The sequence below is a fragment of the Crotalus tigris genome, unplaced genomic scaffold (assembly GCF_016545835.1).
Source record: "Crotalus tigris isolate CLP2741 ecotype Arizona unplaced genomic scaffold, ASM1654583v1 scf7180000017546.9332058, whole genome shotgun sequence".
Taxonomy (NCBI): domain Eukaryota; kingdom Metazoa; phylum Chordata; class Lepidosauria; order Squamata; family Viperidae; genus Crotalus; species Crotalus tigris.
In genome coordinates, this window is record NW_024096465.1 from 4,180,001 (window position 1) to 4,199,387 (window position 19,387).

General features: G+C 38.6%; 1 protein-coding gene across 1 annotated transcript in view; it reads left to right on the forward strand.

Moving 5' to 3' along the window:
* The window catches only part of LOC120304680 (cytochrome P450 7B1), a 105,805-nt gene extending 87,962 nt beyond the window's left edge, over nucleotides 1–17,843 (forward strand). Inside the window, exons 5-6 of the mRNA XM_039335545.1 lie at nucleotides 11,019–11,197; nucleotides 17,211–17,843. Coding sequence (XP_039191479.1) covers nucleotides 11,019–11,197; nucleotides 17,211–17,498 — 467 coding nt within the window. The 3' untranslated portion in view covers nucleotides 17,499–17,843. The remainder of the gene's footprint in view (nucleotides 1–11,018; nucleotides 11,198–17,210) is intronic.
* Nucleotides 17,844–19,387: the final 1,544 nt, after the last annotated feature.

Consider the following 19,387-nt stretch of genomic DNA (forward strand, 5'->3'; position numbering starts at 1 on the left):
GTTTTCAATGGTGTTTGAAAGTTTGTCAACCCATTTTTCTTATAAATATGACTTAAAATAATACCTGTTTTCCTTATGTAGTTTTGGATAATTTTCCTCAGTAAATAAATGAACAGGCATATTGTTTTTGAATCACTTGATCTAGTTTTAGGATATATTTATACATATTGAGAAGTTGAGAGTTCACAAACTTTTAAAAACTATTATAAATATATTTGGTCTAAGTATCATCATACATATGGTCAAATATTCTGATTACATGAAAAATAAGCACTCTTATGGGTATTATGTTACACATACCAACTTCTTCATGAAAGACGCACTTAAACCTCTTCTGTATAAAGAAAAACTTGGGAAGTTGGGAGGAGGGATAGCTAGAACATATAATGGTATATCAGAAGTTTTATACTACCCCATGCATTTCTACTAGTCTCATCATTAATTGAGATTTATTTATGTACCAAAATTTGTGACTTGCCTTAATAGTCAGGTCAGGCTAAAGGCACAATAAAATAGGACAGCTTTAACTTGCTTATTCTTGACTTGCTTATTCCAATCGCTTTTGGAATCTGTCCACCAATGTGGCATTCAAAGACTATTTAAAGTATATAAACATTCTTTTTGACCTAACAAGGGAAACAAATGCAGGGCAGGCAACTTGATTTTGTGAATATCACATGTATGTAAATGCCTCCTAGTGGACTCAGGGTATATTATAACTATGTATGTATGTATGTATGCATGTATGTAGTGAGTGGGTTTAAATAGGAAGCAAAGTCAAGCAAAGAAATAGGCCACACTTAGAGAACTGTGCTGTCCCCAGAAATGACTGTTGGAAATTATTTGATTTTAATGGAATGCGAAGAAGTAACCAAACAGGATGGGAATATGAAGAGAAGCAAGCTATGGTTGGACTGAATAAAGAGTTAGAATAAAGGTGAGATTAAGGAGGCATTACAAATGAAAAAATGAGGAAAAAAGCCTTTATTCAGAGATATTTTGGTGTGAAAGAAAAGAATAAAAGGAGTTTGGAAAGATATGGTGACTATTTTATATGCTGAGGATGCAATATGATAGAGAAAGACTAGATTCTGGATATTTTTAGCTTGTTTGTAGTTTTGAGAGAAAAAATACTTTTATTTCTATTATAGTAGTTTGCCTTTTATGTATTTGGCTGGGTAACAGTGGCCAACTTTATAATTTCTACAAGAGTAAAGACACCCCTAATATGATTTATAGCATAGTCCACAGGAGAAATTAATATTTGCTTTAGAAAAGATGGACAATGCTATCTTGGCAGATAATATTATTCAATGTGATTTACCAATAGCAGAAATCATTCTATATAAACTCAGACCACACACAAAAAAATCATAGATAAGGAATCCACAGTAAGAAGTGAATCTAAGTTACAATGGGAATTGGGATTCTTTAACTTTCTGAATCCCCTTTATGGATTACTGCCTTGTTGTGGCAAAGGGGCTTGCGTAATTCAATGAAGCTATAAGCTATGCCGTGCAGGGCCACCCAAGACGGACAGATCATAGCAGAGAGTTCAGACAAAATGTGATCCACTGGAGAAGGAAATGGCAAACCACTCCAGTATCTTTGCCATGAAAACCCCATGGACAGTACTAAAAGGCAAAAAGATATGACGCTGGAAGATGAGCCCCTCAGGTCGGAAGGTGTCCAATATGCTACTGGGGAAGAGCAGAGGGCTAGTACTAGTAGCGCCAGAAAGAATGAAGCGACTGGGCCAAAGCCGAAAGGACGCTCAGCTGTGGATATATCTGGTGGTGAAAGGAAAGTCCGATGCTGTAAAGATTTTTTCTCCATAGGAACCTGGAATGTAAGATCCATGAATCAAGGCAAGCTAGACGTAGTCAAAAAAGAGATGACAAGAATGAACATCGACATCTTAGGAATCAGCGAACTAAAATGGACAGGAATGGGTGAATTTAACTCAGATGACCATCAGGTATACTACTGTGGGCAAGAATCCCTCAGAAGAAATGGAGTAGCCTTCATAGTCAATAAAAGAATAGGAAAAGCAATACTGGGATACAATCCCCAAAATGACAGAATGATCTCAATTCGAATCCAAGGCAAACCATTCAATATCACAATAGTCCAAATCTATGCCCCAACCACTGGTGCTGAAGAGGATGAAATTGACCGGTTCTATGAAGCCCTACAGCACCTTATAGAATTAACACCAAAAAATGATGTCCTTATCATCATGGGGGATTGGAATGCTAAGGTAGGAAGCCAAAAGATAACCGGAATAACAGGCAAGTTTGGCCTTGGAGTACAAAATGAAGCAGGGCACAGGCTAATAGAATTTTGTCAAGAGAATACGATGGTCATAACAAACACTCTTTTCCAACAACCCAAGAGACGGCTCTACACATGGACATCACCAGACGGTCAACATAGAAATCAGATTGACTATGTGCTCTGCAGCCAAAGATGGAGAAGCTCTATACAGTCAGTAAAAACAAGACCAGGAGCTGACTGTGGCTCAGATCATGAGCTTCTCGTTGCAAAATTTAGGCTTAAATTGAAAAAAGTAGGGAAAAGCACTAGGCCACTCAGGTATGAATTAAATCATATTCCTGATGAATATACAGTAGAGGTGACAAATAGATTTAAGGAATTAGATCTGATAGACAGAGTGCCTGAAGAACTATGGATGGAAGTTCGCAACATTGTACAAGAGGTAGCAACTAAAACCATCCCAAAGAAAAAGAAATGCAAGAAAGCAAAATGGCTGTCTGAGGAAGCTTTGCAAATAGCTGAGGAAAGAAGGGAAGCGAAAGGCAAAGGAGAAAGAGAAAGATACACCCAATTGAATACAGAATTCCAGAGAATAGCTAGAAGAGATAAGAATACCTTCTTAAATGAAAAGTGCAAAGAAATAGAAGAAAACAACAGAATAGGGAGGACCAGAGATCTCTTCAAGAAAATTGGAGATATGAAGGGAACGTTTCATGCAAAGATGGGCATGATAAAGGACCAAAATGGCAGAGACCTAACAGAGGCAGAAGAGATTAAGAAGAGATGGCAAAACTACACAGAAGAACTATACAAGAATGAGCTTAATGTCCCAGATAACCACAATGAGATGGTCACTGACCTCGAACCAGACATCCTAGAATGTGAAGTGAAATGGGCCTTAGAAAATCTGAGCAACAACAAAGCTAGTGGAGGTGACAGTATTCCAGCTGAGCTATTCAAAATCTTAAAAGACGATGCAGTAAAAGTGCTACACTCAATTTGCCAGCAAATTTGGAAAACTCAACAGTGGCCACAGGATTGGAAAAGGTCAGTTTACATTCCAATTCCAAAGAAAGGCAATGCCAAAGAATGTTCAAACTATCGCACCATTGCACTCATTTCACATGCTAGTAAAGTTATGCTTAAAATCCTACAAGCTAGACTCCAGCAGTATGTGGATCGAGAACTACCAGAAGTACAGGCAGGATTTTGAAGAGGCAGAGGAACTAGAGATCAAATTGCCAACATACGCTGGATCATGGAGAAAGCTAGGGAGTTCCAGAAAAACATCTACTTCTGCTTCATTGACTATGCAAAAGCCTTTGATTGTGTGGATCACAACAAATTGTGGCAAGTTCTTAAAGAGATGGGAGTACCAGACCATCTCATTTGTCTCTTGAGAAACCTATATGCAGGTCAAGAAGCAACAGTGAGAACTGGACACGGAACCACTGATTGGTTCAAAATTGGAAAAGGAGTCCGGCAAGGCTGTATACTGTCGCCCTGCCTATTTAACTTATATGCAGAGCACATCATGAGAAAGGCAGGGCTAGATGAATCAAAAGTTGGAATTAAGATTGCCGGGACAAATATCAACAACCTAAGATATGCAGATGATACCACTCTAATGGCAGAAAGTGAAGAGGAACTAAAGAGCCTCTTGATGCGGGTGAAGAAGGAGAGTGCAAAAGTTGGCTTGAAACTCAACATTAAGAAAACCAAAATCATGGCATCCGGCCCTCTCAATTCCTGGCAAATAGATGGGGAAGAAATGGAGGTAGTGACAGATTTTATTTTTCTGGGCTCCAAGATCACCTCAGATGGGGACTGCAGCCAAGAAATTAAAAGACGCTTGCTCCTGTGGAGGAAAGCTATGGCAAATCTAGACAGCATACTAAAAAGCAGAGACATCACCCTGCCAACAAAAGTGCGTATAGTCCAGGCCATGGTTTTCCCAGTTGCAATGTATGGCTGTGAAAGTTGGACCATAAGAAAGGCTGAGCGCCAAAGAATTGAGGCCTTTGAACTATGGTGCTGGAGAAGACTCCTGCGAGTCCCTTGGACTGCAAGGCGTTCAAACCGGTCAGTCCTAGAAGAGATCAACCCCGACTGCTCTTTAGAAGGCCAGATCCTGAAGTTGAAACTCAAATACTTTGGCCACCTAATGAGAAGGAAGGACTCACTGGAGAAGGGCCTAATGCTGGGAAAGATTGAGGGCAATAGAAGAAGGGGATGACAGAGAATGAGATGGCTGGATGGAGTCACTGAAGCAGTAGGTGTGAGCTTAAATGGACTCCAGAAGATGGTGGACGACAGGAAGACCTGGAGGAATGTTGTCCATGGGGTCGCAATGGGTCGGACACGACTTCGCAATTAACAATAACAAAACTTTCTGAATACTACTATACTACAAGTAACAAGTCAGTATACTGGTAGACGCTGGTCAGACTTGGATTCCCAATTGATATTATCGATCCCTTTCTTCCTTTTCCTTGTTCCCAATCAGATATTTTTCTCTGCCATCTTTGTTTCCTTGTTTTATGTTTCTTCTGTTGTTTCATGTTTTTAAATATTTTTAACCATTTATAAACTGCCCGGAGTCATTGGGAGTTGGATGGCATATACATTTGATACATTATTATTATCTGGGCACTATGATATGAAATCACAGCTGCCAGTTCTTTAGCTGATAGTGGCCTTCCTATGCATCAAATTCATGAATCTAGGATTGTGTAATGTATAGGCATAGTATATGAGCAGACCCAAGCAGTGTGGTCATTTTTTAATTGACAGATGGAAATTTTGTCAATGTGGAGATTTTCTGAGTGCAGTCCAAGATTTGTTGGTATAGCACCTAGTGTGCAATAACCATTGGGACCACAATGGCTGGCTTTTGCCATAATCTTTTAGTTTGAATTTTCAGATCTAAATACTTTGTGATCTTCTCTAATTCTTTCCCTTCTATTTTGTTATCCCCTGGAAATGTTACATTAATTATTCACATTACAATTATATCTGGGTTGTTATGCTCCAAGACTTCATCAGTATGTATTTGGAAATCCCAAAATATTCTAACCTGCTCATTTTCAACTACTTTTTCAACTCTTCTATTTCAAGGACTGAAATTGAAACCTTGTATATCCTCTTATCTGATGCTTCTTGTTTAAATAAATTATTGTATCATTAGAAATCTCATATAGTGAAAGAACTCCAATTGTGAGATGTGAATGTATTTCACTTTTGTAAGGATTTGTGTCAATAATTTTAGACAATATATTTTGTTCTAAATTAATTACATATTTTAAAGGTTACCAGACATACAGCAAAGCCTTAAAGTCAAATAATTGTCAAATAATATTTCTTTCTCTCTCTTTTTTTCCTTCCTTCCTTCCTTCCTTCCTTCCTTCCTTCCTTCCTTCCTTCCTTTCTTTCTTTCTTTCTTTCTTTCTTTCTTTCTTTCAACAGCCATCTTGTTGAAGTGACTCTACACAGCTTACAGTATTAAAAGCATTAAAACCATGAAGTAAATATTTCTAAAATGATAAATATGGAGCTACAATCAAAGATAAAAATTATAGTTAAAAGATGGAGAGGGAGCAGATGTGTGTGTGTGTGTGTGTGTGTGTCAGATGGGATTGCCTCTTAATTCATTAACCACCTCCGGTGTGATGCCACATCCTTTGGAGCGCCAAGCCATCTGGTAGAGCCAGGTCTTCAGGTCTTTATGGAAGGTCAAAAGGATGGGAGTCAATCTCACCTCAGGGATAAAATGTTCCAAGAGCAGGAGTGACACAGAAAGGGTCTTCTTCTGGACTTCACTATCTGGAATTCCTTGACTGATGGGGTCTGCAGCATGCCTCCTCTGGGGCAGGCCAGTCCCATTAGAGTGATATGGTTCCTCAGGTAACTGGACCCATGCCATGCAGGGCTTTAAAAATAATAACTAGTAACTTGAATTGCACCTGGAAGCAAACCAACAACCAGTACAGCTCATGGGTCACCCTAGTACCCAAGAACTGCCCACACCTCTGCACTTTGTGCCAGCTGAGGTTTCTGAATATTCTTCAAGGATAGCCCCATGTAGAGCACATTGTAGTAGTCCAGATGTGAGATGACCAAAATCTGAATGACTGATCTCAGATGCCAAGAAAAACAGTTAGTGTTTTCCTTTTCACCTCCCCCATTTGTCCCCCTTTCCAATTATCCATGTCCTCTTTTTGCCTGCTCATATATCTGATAGCCTTACATATCAATGAAATATCATTTACCCTTCTTAACTAAGTTGGACTAAGTTGAAAGAAGCATCACCTGCTGGGTAAAGAATATACATGTGCATACATTCACACAGACATCATACAGACTATCTATCATAGATCTCCATATATGCACAGATTCTTTCTTCTATCCATCCCTCCTCCAGTAATCTTAAATATAGTAGGCACATTCATTGATACACATAATGCACACACATAGCGTACACATTGAGTGTTTACATCCTAAATCTTCCTCCTACCTTAGGAAGAAAATAAACTCTCGAGCCGCTTCCTGTCTCTGCAGCATTGAGTCTTGAATCTAGGGAAATCAGCCCCTTTTCTCTTTGGCAGAAAGAAAAGGGGGGAAATAGGAAATAGGAAAAGGAATTGTAGAAGTTCCTTTTTAATTTTAATTACTCATATGATTCTTTATTAACAAAGGAAATACAATTATAGAGGTATTCAAAATCAGACAGCATCTGAAAATGTCTAATAGAGAAATATATAGGACAGTGACAAGCTCTGACAAGATTCCAAAGTGATCCATTCCAATAATGGAGAAGCAGCTGAAATATAAAGATATGCCAGTCTGCATAAAACATACAAGGACTGGGCTTGTGTAAAGATAATAAGTTCCAGATGCAATAAAGTGATCATAAAAATCGAGAAAAAGAAATTAAACAGAGCACTGTGTTAACTAACATTTTCCTTTCCTTTTTAGTCAATGACCCCTGGAACAGTTGTTACCTCTATGACAATTTGTTATCTAGAAAACCCTCCTTCCTTGAAATGCCAACTATAATCAAGAGACTTTTAACTTTCTTTCCTTACACTATCTGGTCATAAAACGTCTGGCTTTTTTTGTGCTGGACTTCTGCTTTTTTTTTTTTTTTCCAAAAGGACCCAGATTTTCTGTCTCTGACACAGAAGGAGGCATTGGGAGACACTCTCTCTCTCTCTCTCTCTCTCTCTCTCTCTCTCTCTCTCTCTCTCTCTCTCTCTCTCTCTCTCTCTCTCTCTCTCTCTCTCTCTTTTTTTTTTTTTTTTTTTGCCTGCATGGTGAAGATCATGCCCAAGATAAGATCTTATTTTGAATGGCTAAGCTGTCCTGAATATCAGTAATTTACACTAAAGAGAACATTGTATGGGACATTATTCACTAGCAGATAGAAAAACTAAAATTAAACAGTGCTAGGATACAAACTATCTTGAATATCACTGTTTTAAGACTGAATGAAGTGGGAGAAAGTAGATATCTTATTTTTGTATCCTGTGATTAATTCAGTTCTGTTCAGTCGTTATGCAAATTACAGGTTTGTTGTGTTTCATAATTCTTTATGGAAAAATTCTTTCCATAATCAAAGTGCTCTGAAAAGAGTAGATGTATCCCAAATAGTTGCATATTGAACAACTATTTTTCTTTCCTATACCCTTGACATTTACAGGTTTCCTATTACCTGCTAAATGCTTAATATAAAATTAAAAAACCATTATTTGCAGCAAGTTTTTTATTAAACAGTAACAGATCAAGATCATGTTTAATTAAAATTAACTTGCTTACCAAAGCCAAATGTACTAATGATTCACAATGACCTTTTATTACCTGCAGTCCCTTGTTTTGGATGGATGATTGACAGCTTGCTGTTTGGCTCCGTGTTGTATTTCAGCTGACAAGACTTTTCATTTTAACTCAATTTGCCTGCCTATCACAAGCTGGTGGCGGGCCAGGCGCAAGTCGCCCAGCTTTGCCTCAGCAGCTTGTTCCATTTCTCATTAGTACGCATTTATTCAGTGGAAATTGGAAGACAAATGCTTGAAGGCATGTGAACTAAGTATAGCAAATTAGGTTTAAAAACTGAATATTTATAAGTATATTGAAATGGCTTCGACTTTTAAAAAAAGATTGTGGATGAATTGGAAGCAGAGAATATAAGAGAAAAGGAGAGTGGGAAGACTCTAAAAATAATACTCTGGGAAGTCTGAAGGCCCCCTCTTCCTCCCACCCTTTCTCTCCTTCCCTCCTTAGAAAATATGTCAACTTTTCTGACAATCTCTCTTCATGTGTTGAAGTTTCTGCATCTCATGTGTGTAGGAAGTGGGAAAACATGAGGGTCATGTTCATTTGCTGCTTGGTTATCTCTTGCTTTGCTTTAAATTGCCTTGTTTGTTCAGCACTAGCACAGAAACAGATGTTGTTCTCCAGAGCTGGATCATTTACGGTACCTCATGGTGCAAAATGGGAGGCCTCCCAGGCTATCCAGCTGGTCTTACAGGAGTGCTGGCTTATGCCTACTGAAGTATGACAACCACAAGTACTGTACAGGCTGCTGTTTTATCATCTAGTTGTCATTCAGTGTCTAAATCCAGCATATAAGAATTGTTGGGGAGTGGGGAGGGGAGGAGGACTGGGAAAGAGTGTCATTTTTTGTTTGTTTATTTTCATGGTCGGCTGCCACAACCCACACAAGCTTCCCTCCTCCTTTGCTGATCATAATGTGACTCATTACCTTTGTCATCTAAGGATTATCAGCAAAATCGCTCCGAGCGAGAGCCACAGCTCCTTTTCCCCCACGTAGCTGGTACTAGAAGGTAAAATAGATTTGTCATTTATGAGCTGACCACTAAGCCATGTTCTGAGCTCCATTACTGTGATTAACTTATCTATAGGAGAAGTTTGCCCGATTGTCATTTGGGATACCACATTGGTCAACAGACTGCCATGCTTCCTTTCAAAATGTCAACCAATCTGATATGACTGTGTGGCTTGTGCTACTCAAGTGGAAACCTGCTATTTCAGCAGCAGCAACACTTGCTGATGATTTCGCTTATCATTGTTGTGTGTTCTGTGCTTTACTCTCTTCCCCTCACTGGCCCCCAACAGGATTTGGTTGCTTTGGTGCACAGTGGCCCTACATATGTCAGTTACCATTTCCATTCTGCAGCCTACTGCAGTCTAATTAGCTTCATTATTCCTAGGCTGCATAAAGCCAAGAAATGGAGCCTGGATCTTTCTTTTGCATTGGGGGAAGTTTTCTCTTGCCAGAATGCAGTCATTTGACATCTATTGTGCCTTGTGGCTATCCACAATAGAGGCCATATTCTGGAATCAGAGGTTTTTTTTCGGCTTCGTCATCAACAAGCCGACTTGATTCTCCCTGATTATAGTAACGAAGGCAGTCCCAAAAAAATATGCACAGCCTCACTGTACGTCACATTGAATCACGGTGTTGGCCACACAGAACTGACCGCAGCCTCATTTCTTTAGACAAATACATGCTTAAGGAAAAAAAAAAACTCTTGCAGAAAAGCATCCAAATCAGCTTTATTTGCCATGCATTGTTTTTAATTTTTGTAAAAAAAATTGTTACTGTCTTTTGCTTCTGTGCTTCTATGCTAAGGTTGCTACACTTCCTTGTAAATTAACCTTTAGGTTCTAGAGAATCACCAAAGCAGATCTGGCAAAAGAGAGGATTTAAATGTGGATATTCCAAAATGCATTTAAGCAACCATCTATGCTTGATCTTATATTCTATGGGTGGCTCTGGTTTTGCATTGCTAAGGCTTGTTTTCACACTGATAGCTTAAAGGAGTCATACTGTCTCCTACAGGACCCAGCCATGGTGGTGGAGAAATAGTCAGTTTTGATTACTAAGTGAGAGATGCAGCCCCAGACAGGAGGTACATGCTGGTATGCATGCTATCAGAATGATTTATGCAAATTATGCATATTATTCCCAAAGGAATTTCTCCTCAAACTGCCAGGATAAATTGCCGGAAATTAGCCATAAAATCTGTCATGCTAGGAGCAAAAGGTGAAGGCTACTGGGATGGCAAGGACATTTGCCTTTCCAAGCTTTCCAAGTTATGGTGGGCGTCTGGAAAAGGTTTGGGATTTGTGTCAAAGCATTATACGGGATATGGGTTTTCCCCCCATTAACTTGTCAAAGTGCCACACATAATTTGAATTTGCTCAGCCAACAGTAGAAATTATGATGTGATGATGATATTGCTAAAGGTTCCTTAATTCCCAGCATCCTAACTTCACAGTTCACTGTATAGTTATTTGGAGGACAGCTCTGAATGTTGAAATTGGTATTGCAACCCTTGCAGTGTATATAAATGCATAAAAATATTCCTCTCTTTGGTGGTGGGATTTCAGTGAGATGTACAAATAATGGTTTTCTACCCAAAATACACTACATTGTTTTGAGCTTAACTAAATATATCAAATACTATCAGTTAATAATTATAGTTAAACATTCCAAACAGCAAATACTCCATTAGCCCTATAGGAATGTATTAGTATCCCATTTTTAGGTCTCTCTTCCCACTTCACTGCCTATTTTTCCTCACCACCTTTTTTTTCTAGTTACATCTAATAAACTAATTCAGTGGCTGTTATAGGAATTCGTAAGTTCCAGTCATCTTCAGTATTTATAATGGTTTGAAATGTTGTTTTGTTCTGTTTTTCTCTTCATTTAAACACAGAAAGTGCTATAAATGAGAGTTTGCGAATGTGTTCCTCGTCAATGAATATCCGTAAAGTCAAAGAAAATTTTATTCTCAAGCTTGAAGAGAATCATGAAGTCTGCTTGAGAAAAGGAGATTTGATGGCAATTTTTCCTCCAGTTCTGCACATGGACCCTGAAATCTATGAAGATCCTCAGGTAACAATTGACTGCTATTACACATATGATCCCAGGGATATTTCTGTTACCAAGTTCTTTATAATACAGATCATTTTTTTAAGAGAATAGGGGAAAAAACTGTGGCACAAATCTTCCTACTTTCAGTTCTTTTCAAGGTGCCTGCTGCAGGTCAAAAGATTCAAGGCCTAAAGGGAAAAATAATGGCAATGAGACTGACCTCTTTGAGAAGAACTGACAATTGTTCACTGACTACCATAAACTTGAGGCTAAATGTGGGCTTTGTTTGGAAGTGGATCATTGGAAGCCCAAAGAAGGCAGGATAATGGAAGCTGGCTTAAAGAGCAAATAATGTGGGCTATTTAGTTAAGTGGCCCCAAAGCATCATTGATTCTCTAAAGCCCCTATAATAGCAATGTCTTCTTAAGACGTATGGTTTTTCACCTCTCTTTATCGGGATTGGTCTTTTCGTGGTCAATTAGTATGGCGTTGTGAACTCAGGATTGTAAAGCTGTTGCTCTGCAGTGAAGCTTTGAGGGTAATTGCGTCATTTCCATGTATTTTCCCTTTTCTGAGGCTAAAGTTAATGAATATCAAAGATTGCAAATTAATCCTGTCTAGTTCAGCTTAATGCAGCTCCAGAAGTTCATCACCTGAATGCAAATTGGAGGGCTGTTCCCTCAGTTTTTACTGAGATATTTTGCGGCTGGCTTGGGGATGCTAAAGAGACAGAAATGCAAGTCACAAGGCTTTACAAAAATTCTACTTTTTACTGAATTCCAAGGAGTCCACAGATAGCATGATATGTTGAAGTCATGGTTTATAGACCATATAAGCCTCTCTAACAAAGTGATTCTGAGAAATATTCAACTCCCCAAATCCATAATTTGGGTTAAAATAAATCTCAATGGTTAAAATTAAAGGTATGTAATATAATATTGTATTGTATTATTTAATATAATTATAATATAATATAATATAATATGATATAATATAATATAATATAATTTGTTTTATTATATATTATAAAACAACCATATACGGTAGGGATCCACCATTCCAAAAACAATTAAAAATGATTACTCATCAGAGGAACAACCATAGTTGCTTTACCCCCCAAAGCTTGGTGAAAGAGAATCTTCCCAGATTTTATGAAGGCTAGGAGGGAAGAGCTATCTGAACATGCAGGAGGGGAGGTTTCCACTGATGGGAGCATCTTTTAAGAATGGGTCATTAAGTATATTTTCACTTGAACAGAGGAAAAGTCTTAAGAAATGTCCAAATTACCTTGTTCTTCCCAAATCACCAGCACTACCCTGACTGAGGTGACATAAGGGTGGTTTCACTGGCTGACAATAAGCTTCTGACATTTTTCAAGATATGGTCCTTGATATTTATGAGCTTAATTATTTTGGAATTAGGTTATTTGAAGAAGCACCTGCTTCCATCTAGTCCTATCAGAACTTTACATTCTGGTCAGGATGCCTTGCTGACCATGATATTAATAGATAGATAGATAGATAGATAGATAGATAGATAGATAGATAGATAGATAGATAGATAGATAGATAGATAGATAGATAGATAGATAGATAGATATTGAAATTACATTATATTGAATGTATAATGCCTACATAATGAATACACACACACACACATAATATGCATTATACATTGAATATAATGCAATTTCAATATATATCTATATCTCCCTATATATGAATGTGACAATTGATGAAAATTACTACCTTTTTCATTCTGCCAGCAGAAAAGTTATGCTGAATCAAAAATCACTTTCAGATAGGACAGACATTTCCAGCCAAAAATGGCTCATTCTGGAGTCAGTCCATTGTAAGAGAAAAATCATTGAGAAAATGATGCTAAAAATAAAATATGCTGTTTTCTATTCTTAGTATAAAACATTTCTATATTTACAGGTATTTATAGAGTTGACATTTTCCATCAGTAAAAGTATCTATAATGCTAAAACCATTAAGCATACTGTACATAAACATGCATGAATCAGATTAAAAATTATTAGAATAGATTATGCTTTAAAAATCAGAATGTTTAAAAGTTAAACCACATGTTCTAGAACAGTGGTGGCGAACCTATGGCATGCATGCCAGAGGCGGCACTCAGAGCCCTCTCTGTGGGCACGTGTGCCATTGCCCTTCCCCCACCTCCCCCTGTGGCCTCCACCTTACCAGCAGCCCCCTAGAGGAGAGTCACCCCCGAGCGCGGCCCACACGGAATAGCGTAGCCAAGAACGGCAGCCAGGCAGCGGGGACAGGACTCCACTCTCATGCCCTGTCGTGCACAGTTGATTCTGCAGGGCACAGGCAGAGGGCATGGCTGCCATGGCGCTGCTGGGCCGCCTGAGCGATCTGTGGCAGGCTGTGGAGGCGGTGGGTGGCCTTGCAGGCAGGCTGGGTAGGGGGCAGGGAGAAGGATGGGGCAGGATGGGGGTGAAGTGAAGGCAGAGTGGGCAGGGTGGGGGCGGGGCCTGTTTTTGGGCACTCGATCTCTAAAAGGTTCGCCATCACTGTTCTAGAATTACCTAGGCCTCTGCAATCTATGGCTTTAGCTCCTAGAATCCTTTAAAAATTACTACCAATTTTTATTTTAAATATTAAGTACATGGAGTGTACAGTAATTGCATCCATTTCATTAATTTAATGTACTTTGAATATAACATTATGTGAAATAAATTTAGCTTTTTTGATCTGGCTATTTTTGATGTAAGGTTTTCTGCTTGCTACTTAACCATGGTCAAAATACAAGATGGCTGGGTGATTTTGGCCCAGTCACTCTCTATTAGCCTAACTCGCCGCATCAGATTTTTGTAGAAAATAGCAGCAGGAAAGAGTATTATTAGGTATGTTCACCACCTTGAGTTATTTATAAAAACAGTAAAGGTAGGATTTTTTTAAAAAAAATATAAATAGATAAATTAATAAGATGGCAAATTGGCCCAGGTCAAAACAGTTTATCCAGTGTAGGATTCCAGTAGTACTACTTTGCAAACTGTGGTATTCTCTTTAGGATTTTAGATATTTGCTTGTAATTGTATTGTTTGTTGGGCAGAAAGCATGTAAATGTTCATGTGATTCAACTCTCTGTGACTTGTATACTCTTACTTGTACCAAATGGTCTTACTCACTATATCTGTTCTTAGCTTTAATGTGTGCACGGGGGTGGGGTGGGAGTAAAATTTATAAGCTTTATAGCCCACATTTCAATTATGAATTTCTCAAGGCAACTTATAAGAGTCAACAAATGTAGCAACAGTTATTAAAGTAACAACATAAAATCAAGATCTGATAAAAATATAGCTAAAAATATTAAAAGTGTCTTTAATACCATTGAAACAGGTGAGAATATGGCTTATATCTAGTACTTTAAAGTCAAGTTAGCAAGTTGGATAGGTCTAAATAGAGACCTATTTATCTAAATAGAGACCTATTTATCTAAATAGAGACCTATTTATCTAAATATCACAATTTGAGTAGAAGACCTGTTCAGTCATCTGCCTAACCTTAGAAGACTGATGTACTAAAAGAAAGAATTCAAAAGATAAACTCGGTTAACAGGATATCTATATCTGAGACCGAGTGATGGGTAGGTGTTACTACCTCACCTGGATGTAACTTTCAATAGAAGGCAAAATTTATTAAATACGTGGGATATATCATTGTAACAACTTCAATTACAAGCTAAGTTATTTTGGCCCCTTCAATATTTGGTGTGCAGCCAAGTTCAAAAGTTGAATTTAGCTTTTATAACTTGTAGTCTTATCCATACTTTGTAAGCACCTGCTCAAATATCAAAGAATCCAGTGTGACTTGGAACAATCCAATTCATGTAACAAAACCAATTCCTCATAAGGACAACAAAGAAGGTGAAAAATACAATGGAACATACAAAATCTATTTGAAAAAACAAAAGATTTTGAGCTGGTATCATGTAATACCATAATTGGTGTCAGTCTGTTTCTGCAGACTGGGAAATTTCATAGTTGCAATGGAACAGTGAAGGAATTACTTGCTGTAGACACAAAAGTGTATCTCAATTCTTTAAAGAGGAGACACCACTATTGCTCCAGGTAGTAGTAAGATGTTTAAAGTAAAAACTTAAACAACCATTAATAAAATATTGAAAGTTAAGATCAACAAAATAAAATTAATCATGTGGTCCTCAACTACATAATATTTCCTCCCTTACTTAATTACTTACAACTACTGTATATTGCGCCTTTTATACTGAACACCCACTGTAAAAGCAGCCTTGATTCTTTCTGAAAAAATGGGGAAGGGGCCACCTTTGCTATTCCAAAGCCAAGTCCTGTGTTCCTCCCCACAAGGAGTCCTGTGATTTCTTGGGGGGAGGGACTCCTGGCCATCTGGATCACATGTCTGAAGGTAATGAGGACCTGAATCCTAAAAAGCTTTAGGACCTATTACAATGATAAAAGCTGAATTTAATAACTCTTGAATTTAGATGAGCAGCGAGTACAAACCTTTCAGAAACATCAATACTACAGTTTTCACTGGCTGTGCAGAATGTAGTCCTGGTTTCCTAACTTATGTTTTTTATCATTTTCAAGGGCAGCCCCAGCTCAGCAATGTCAGCAGTTCCACTTAACGTAGACATGAATGTTTACTAAGCAAGGAATTGCTTCCAATTAGTGTTGGGGGGAAAAATGATAGTACCTGTTTCTGACAATTTGAGATAGAAAACCTACAAAAACTACAGTGGAAAGAAAGCCTGATTCAGGCTTCACATAGTCTAAAACAAATCTCCCCAATTGCCTCCTCCTTCAGCCCACGAAAAGATGAAAGCCAAATTCTTGGCTCTCTTATTTGCATAACATGGCTTCCTGGCTGAATCACAGTTGAATCTGCTAGTGAACAGAATTTAAAAGATGGGCTTTCACTAGGGATGAGGTGAGAGTGCACATAAGTGTGTATGAAGGACCATCTGTAAGTTGTGCTTTAATGCATTCACTCTGAAGTCCCTAGTCTGTATTCTTTAATGATTTCCTGGTTGCAACATACTTTAAACAGATGGGCCCTTTATCAATTACTAAAACTATAAACAAGGACAGTGTGCCCTTCTAGTTTTGATTCCAATCATCCCAGATTTTCTGTATGAACATATTGCAAGGTTGCCTCAGTAGTGCATGTTAATGCATTTAGACTTGCCTTCACAATTTAAAAGGCTTTCCAGCAAGGAATTTCTGGTTCTGGAATAATTCTTAATAATTTAAGGAATTATTGTTGTGGTTTGTAGTAGTAGTAGTTAGCATGATTCTCATTGTTATCATTTCTACAGAGCATATTTTGGCTTGTCATGTTTCTTTTGCTTTTGCACATTCTCCCCAAAATACCAAGGTCATGTCATGAGCAGTACCTTCAGCATGGCCTGGCTTCTGTGGGTTATATCAAATTTAACAAGCAGGGAATTGAAACTGAAACTAGGAAATGGAGCAGAGGAAAATGATAAGGTGCTTAAGAAATATATTGCTCAGATTTAGAAAAAGAGAGGTGGTGTACAATCCTGAATAAGGACAACAAAAGTGTAGAAAAGAAGTCATACTAACCTGAGGGAAGTGAGTAATTTTACCTCCCCTTATTTTAGTTAGTAGGACCAAATGCCAAACCCAAAATACATAGTGCTTCTTTTATTATGTTTCTTGTATTTTGTCTTAATATATAATATTCATGCTTGTGTGTCATCACCTGCATAATATGTACATATGGAATTCAAAATCAGTAAGCAGATGAATAGTCATTCAATTTGTTTTAAATAAAACCCAAAAGGAAAGTGTAAAGCATAGGAAATCTGTTCGTAAAATAAGTTTCAGAGCTGTAGGGCCTGGTCTGAGACAAGAGGACCACATTTTAAGGTTTAAGACACAAGTGTGGCCTTACTTGCCTTCCAGAAGTATTATAAACAACAACAAAAAGATGTTTTTCCTACTTCTTAGGGCCATGTAGTATCTTTATAATCACTATTTTCATTTTTCTTCCAGACATATAAATTTGACCGCTATGTGGAGAACAGCAAGAAGAAAACAACCTTCTTCAAACAGGGAAAGAAGCTGAAATATTTTCTAATGCCTTTTGGCTCTGGAAGCAGCATGTGTCCTGGCAGATTCTTTGCAATGAATGAAATTAAACTCTTCGTGATTTTAGTGTTGGTTTATTTTGATATGGAAATAATGGAAGACAAACAACTTGGACAGGACAAGGGTAGAATAGGCTTGGGTATTTTATTGCCAGATTCTGACATTATTTTTCGTTATAAACTTCGGTCTTAGTACAGAACCTTTATTGCTTATATAACTATCTTATTCAAATTAGAAATAGAATAGAATAGAATAGAATAGAATTGGAAGGGTCCTTGGAAATCTTCTAGTCCAGCCCCCTGCTCAAGCAGGAGAACCTATACAATCTCAGACAAGTGACTGTCTAGCCCAGGGGTAGGCAATCCAAAACACTCAAAGAGCCACTTGGACCCGTTTCCCACCAAAAACAAAACACTGGGAGCAGCAAAACCCTTTTGATATCTAAAAGAAAGATGACCCTGCATATACCCTTTTTACCTTTTATATACATACATACATACATACATACATACATACATACATACATACATATGTTTTCTGAGGTTTTCACAGGTGTTTGTATGTAGGATTTTGGTTATTCAGGTTTTCTCCCGTGTCAAATTGGAAGGGTCTTGGTGACGTTTTGACGAAGTCTCATTCGTCATCTTCAGGTTGGTGTTTTCAGCTTCGTGCTCCTAGAACAGGAACTCAGTCAAAAAAGAGGAACCAACATCTTCCCTGGTCCAACACCTTAAAGCCACAGGACATGAAATTGACTTTAAAAATACCAGAACTGTCGCCAAAACTGAACATTTTAATAACAGAATAATCAGAGAAGCCATCGAGATAGAAAAACGCCCACACAGCATGAAAAAACAAGATGATACCTCCCGCCTACCAGCCATTTGGAAACCCACCCTTATTGACAAACGATTCCCTAACACAAAAAATGACACCAGACCCACACTCACAAAAACCACACAGGATGTCACCACCACACATCCACGCAAAAAGCAAACCCAAAGCCACACCGATGATTAGGCACGACCACAAACCAGAAGCCAGACCACAGCTGCATCATTAGCCACTTTAAACCCCTCCAATCCATACATGAAGCAAACTGACACCCACCATGAAGATGAGGCACGACCATGAACGCGAAGCCAAAAAATAGCAAGGCAGCCCACCAACTTAAACTCCCCTGCAACTCAGACTAACCTGAGCACAACAAAGCCCCCACCCAAACAGAACACTCCCCCAGCCAATCAGAGCACAGCCAACCCTCCCAGCCAATCAGAGCACAGCCAAGCCCCTAATCAATCAGAACACACCTCCACCCAATCAGAACACAGCCAAGCTCCCACCCAATCAGTTCATACCCCCACTGGCAGTTAAAAGGAAGAAACAGCTAAGACCACACATTGCTCCTCGAAACACGAAGCTGAAAACACCAGCCTGAAGATGACGAATGGGACTTCGTCGAAACGTCACCAAGACACTTCCAGTTTTACGCGGGAGAAAACCCAAATAACCAAAGACCTACATACAAACACCCATGAAAACCTCAGAAAACAAACATACATACATACATACATACATACATACATACATACATATCATATCATATCATATCATAAAGGTAAAAAAAGATATATGCAGTGTTATCTTCATTTTAGATATCAAAAGGGTCTCTCTGTCTCTCCCTCCCTCTCTCTCCCTCTCTTTCTTTCTGCCCTTGGTGTGACAGTCCTCTTCCCCCACTCTCTTTCTCTCTCTCTCTCCTCTCTCTCTCTCTTCTTCCCTCTCTCTCTCTTTCTCCCCCCCTCCCTCTCTCCGATCTTCTGCTCACCTGGCAAGTTGCCTTCAAGCTGTTCTCCAACAAGCTCAGAGGTAGGCAACCTTGGCTTTTTTATGACTCATGGACTTCAATTCCCAGAATTCCTGAGTTAGCATAGCTGGGCTAGCTAGCTCTCTCCTGCCCTTCCTGCTTCCTGCAGAGATGCAGCAAAGGGAGGAGGCACGCTCAAAAAGATTTTCAGTTTGTCGGAGAACACAGTGAGTCCACTCTCTTTTACGCACATACACACATACATACACACACA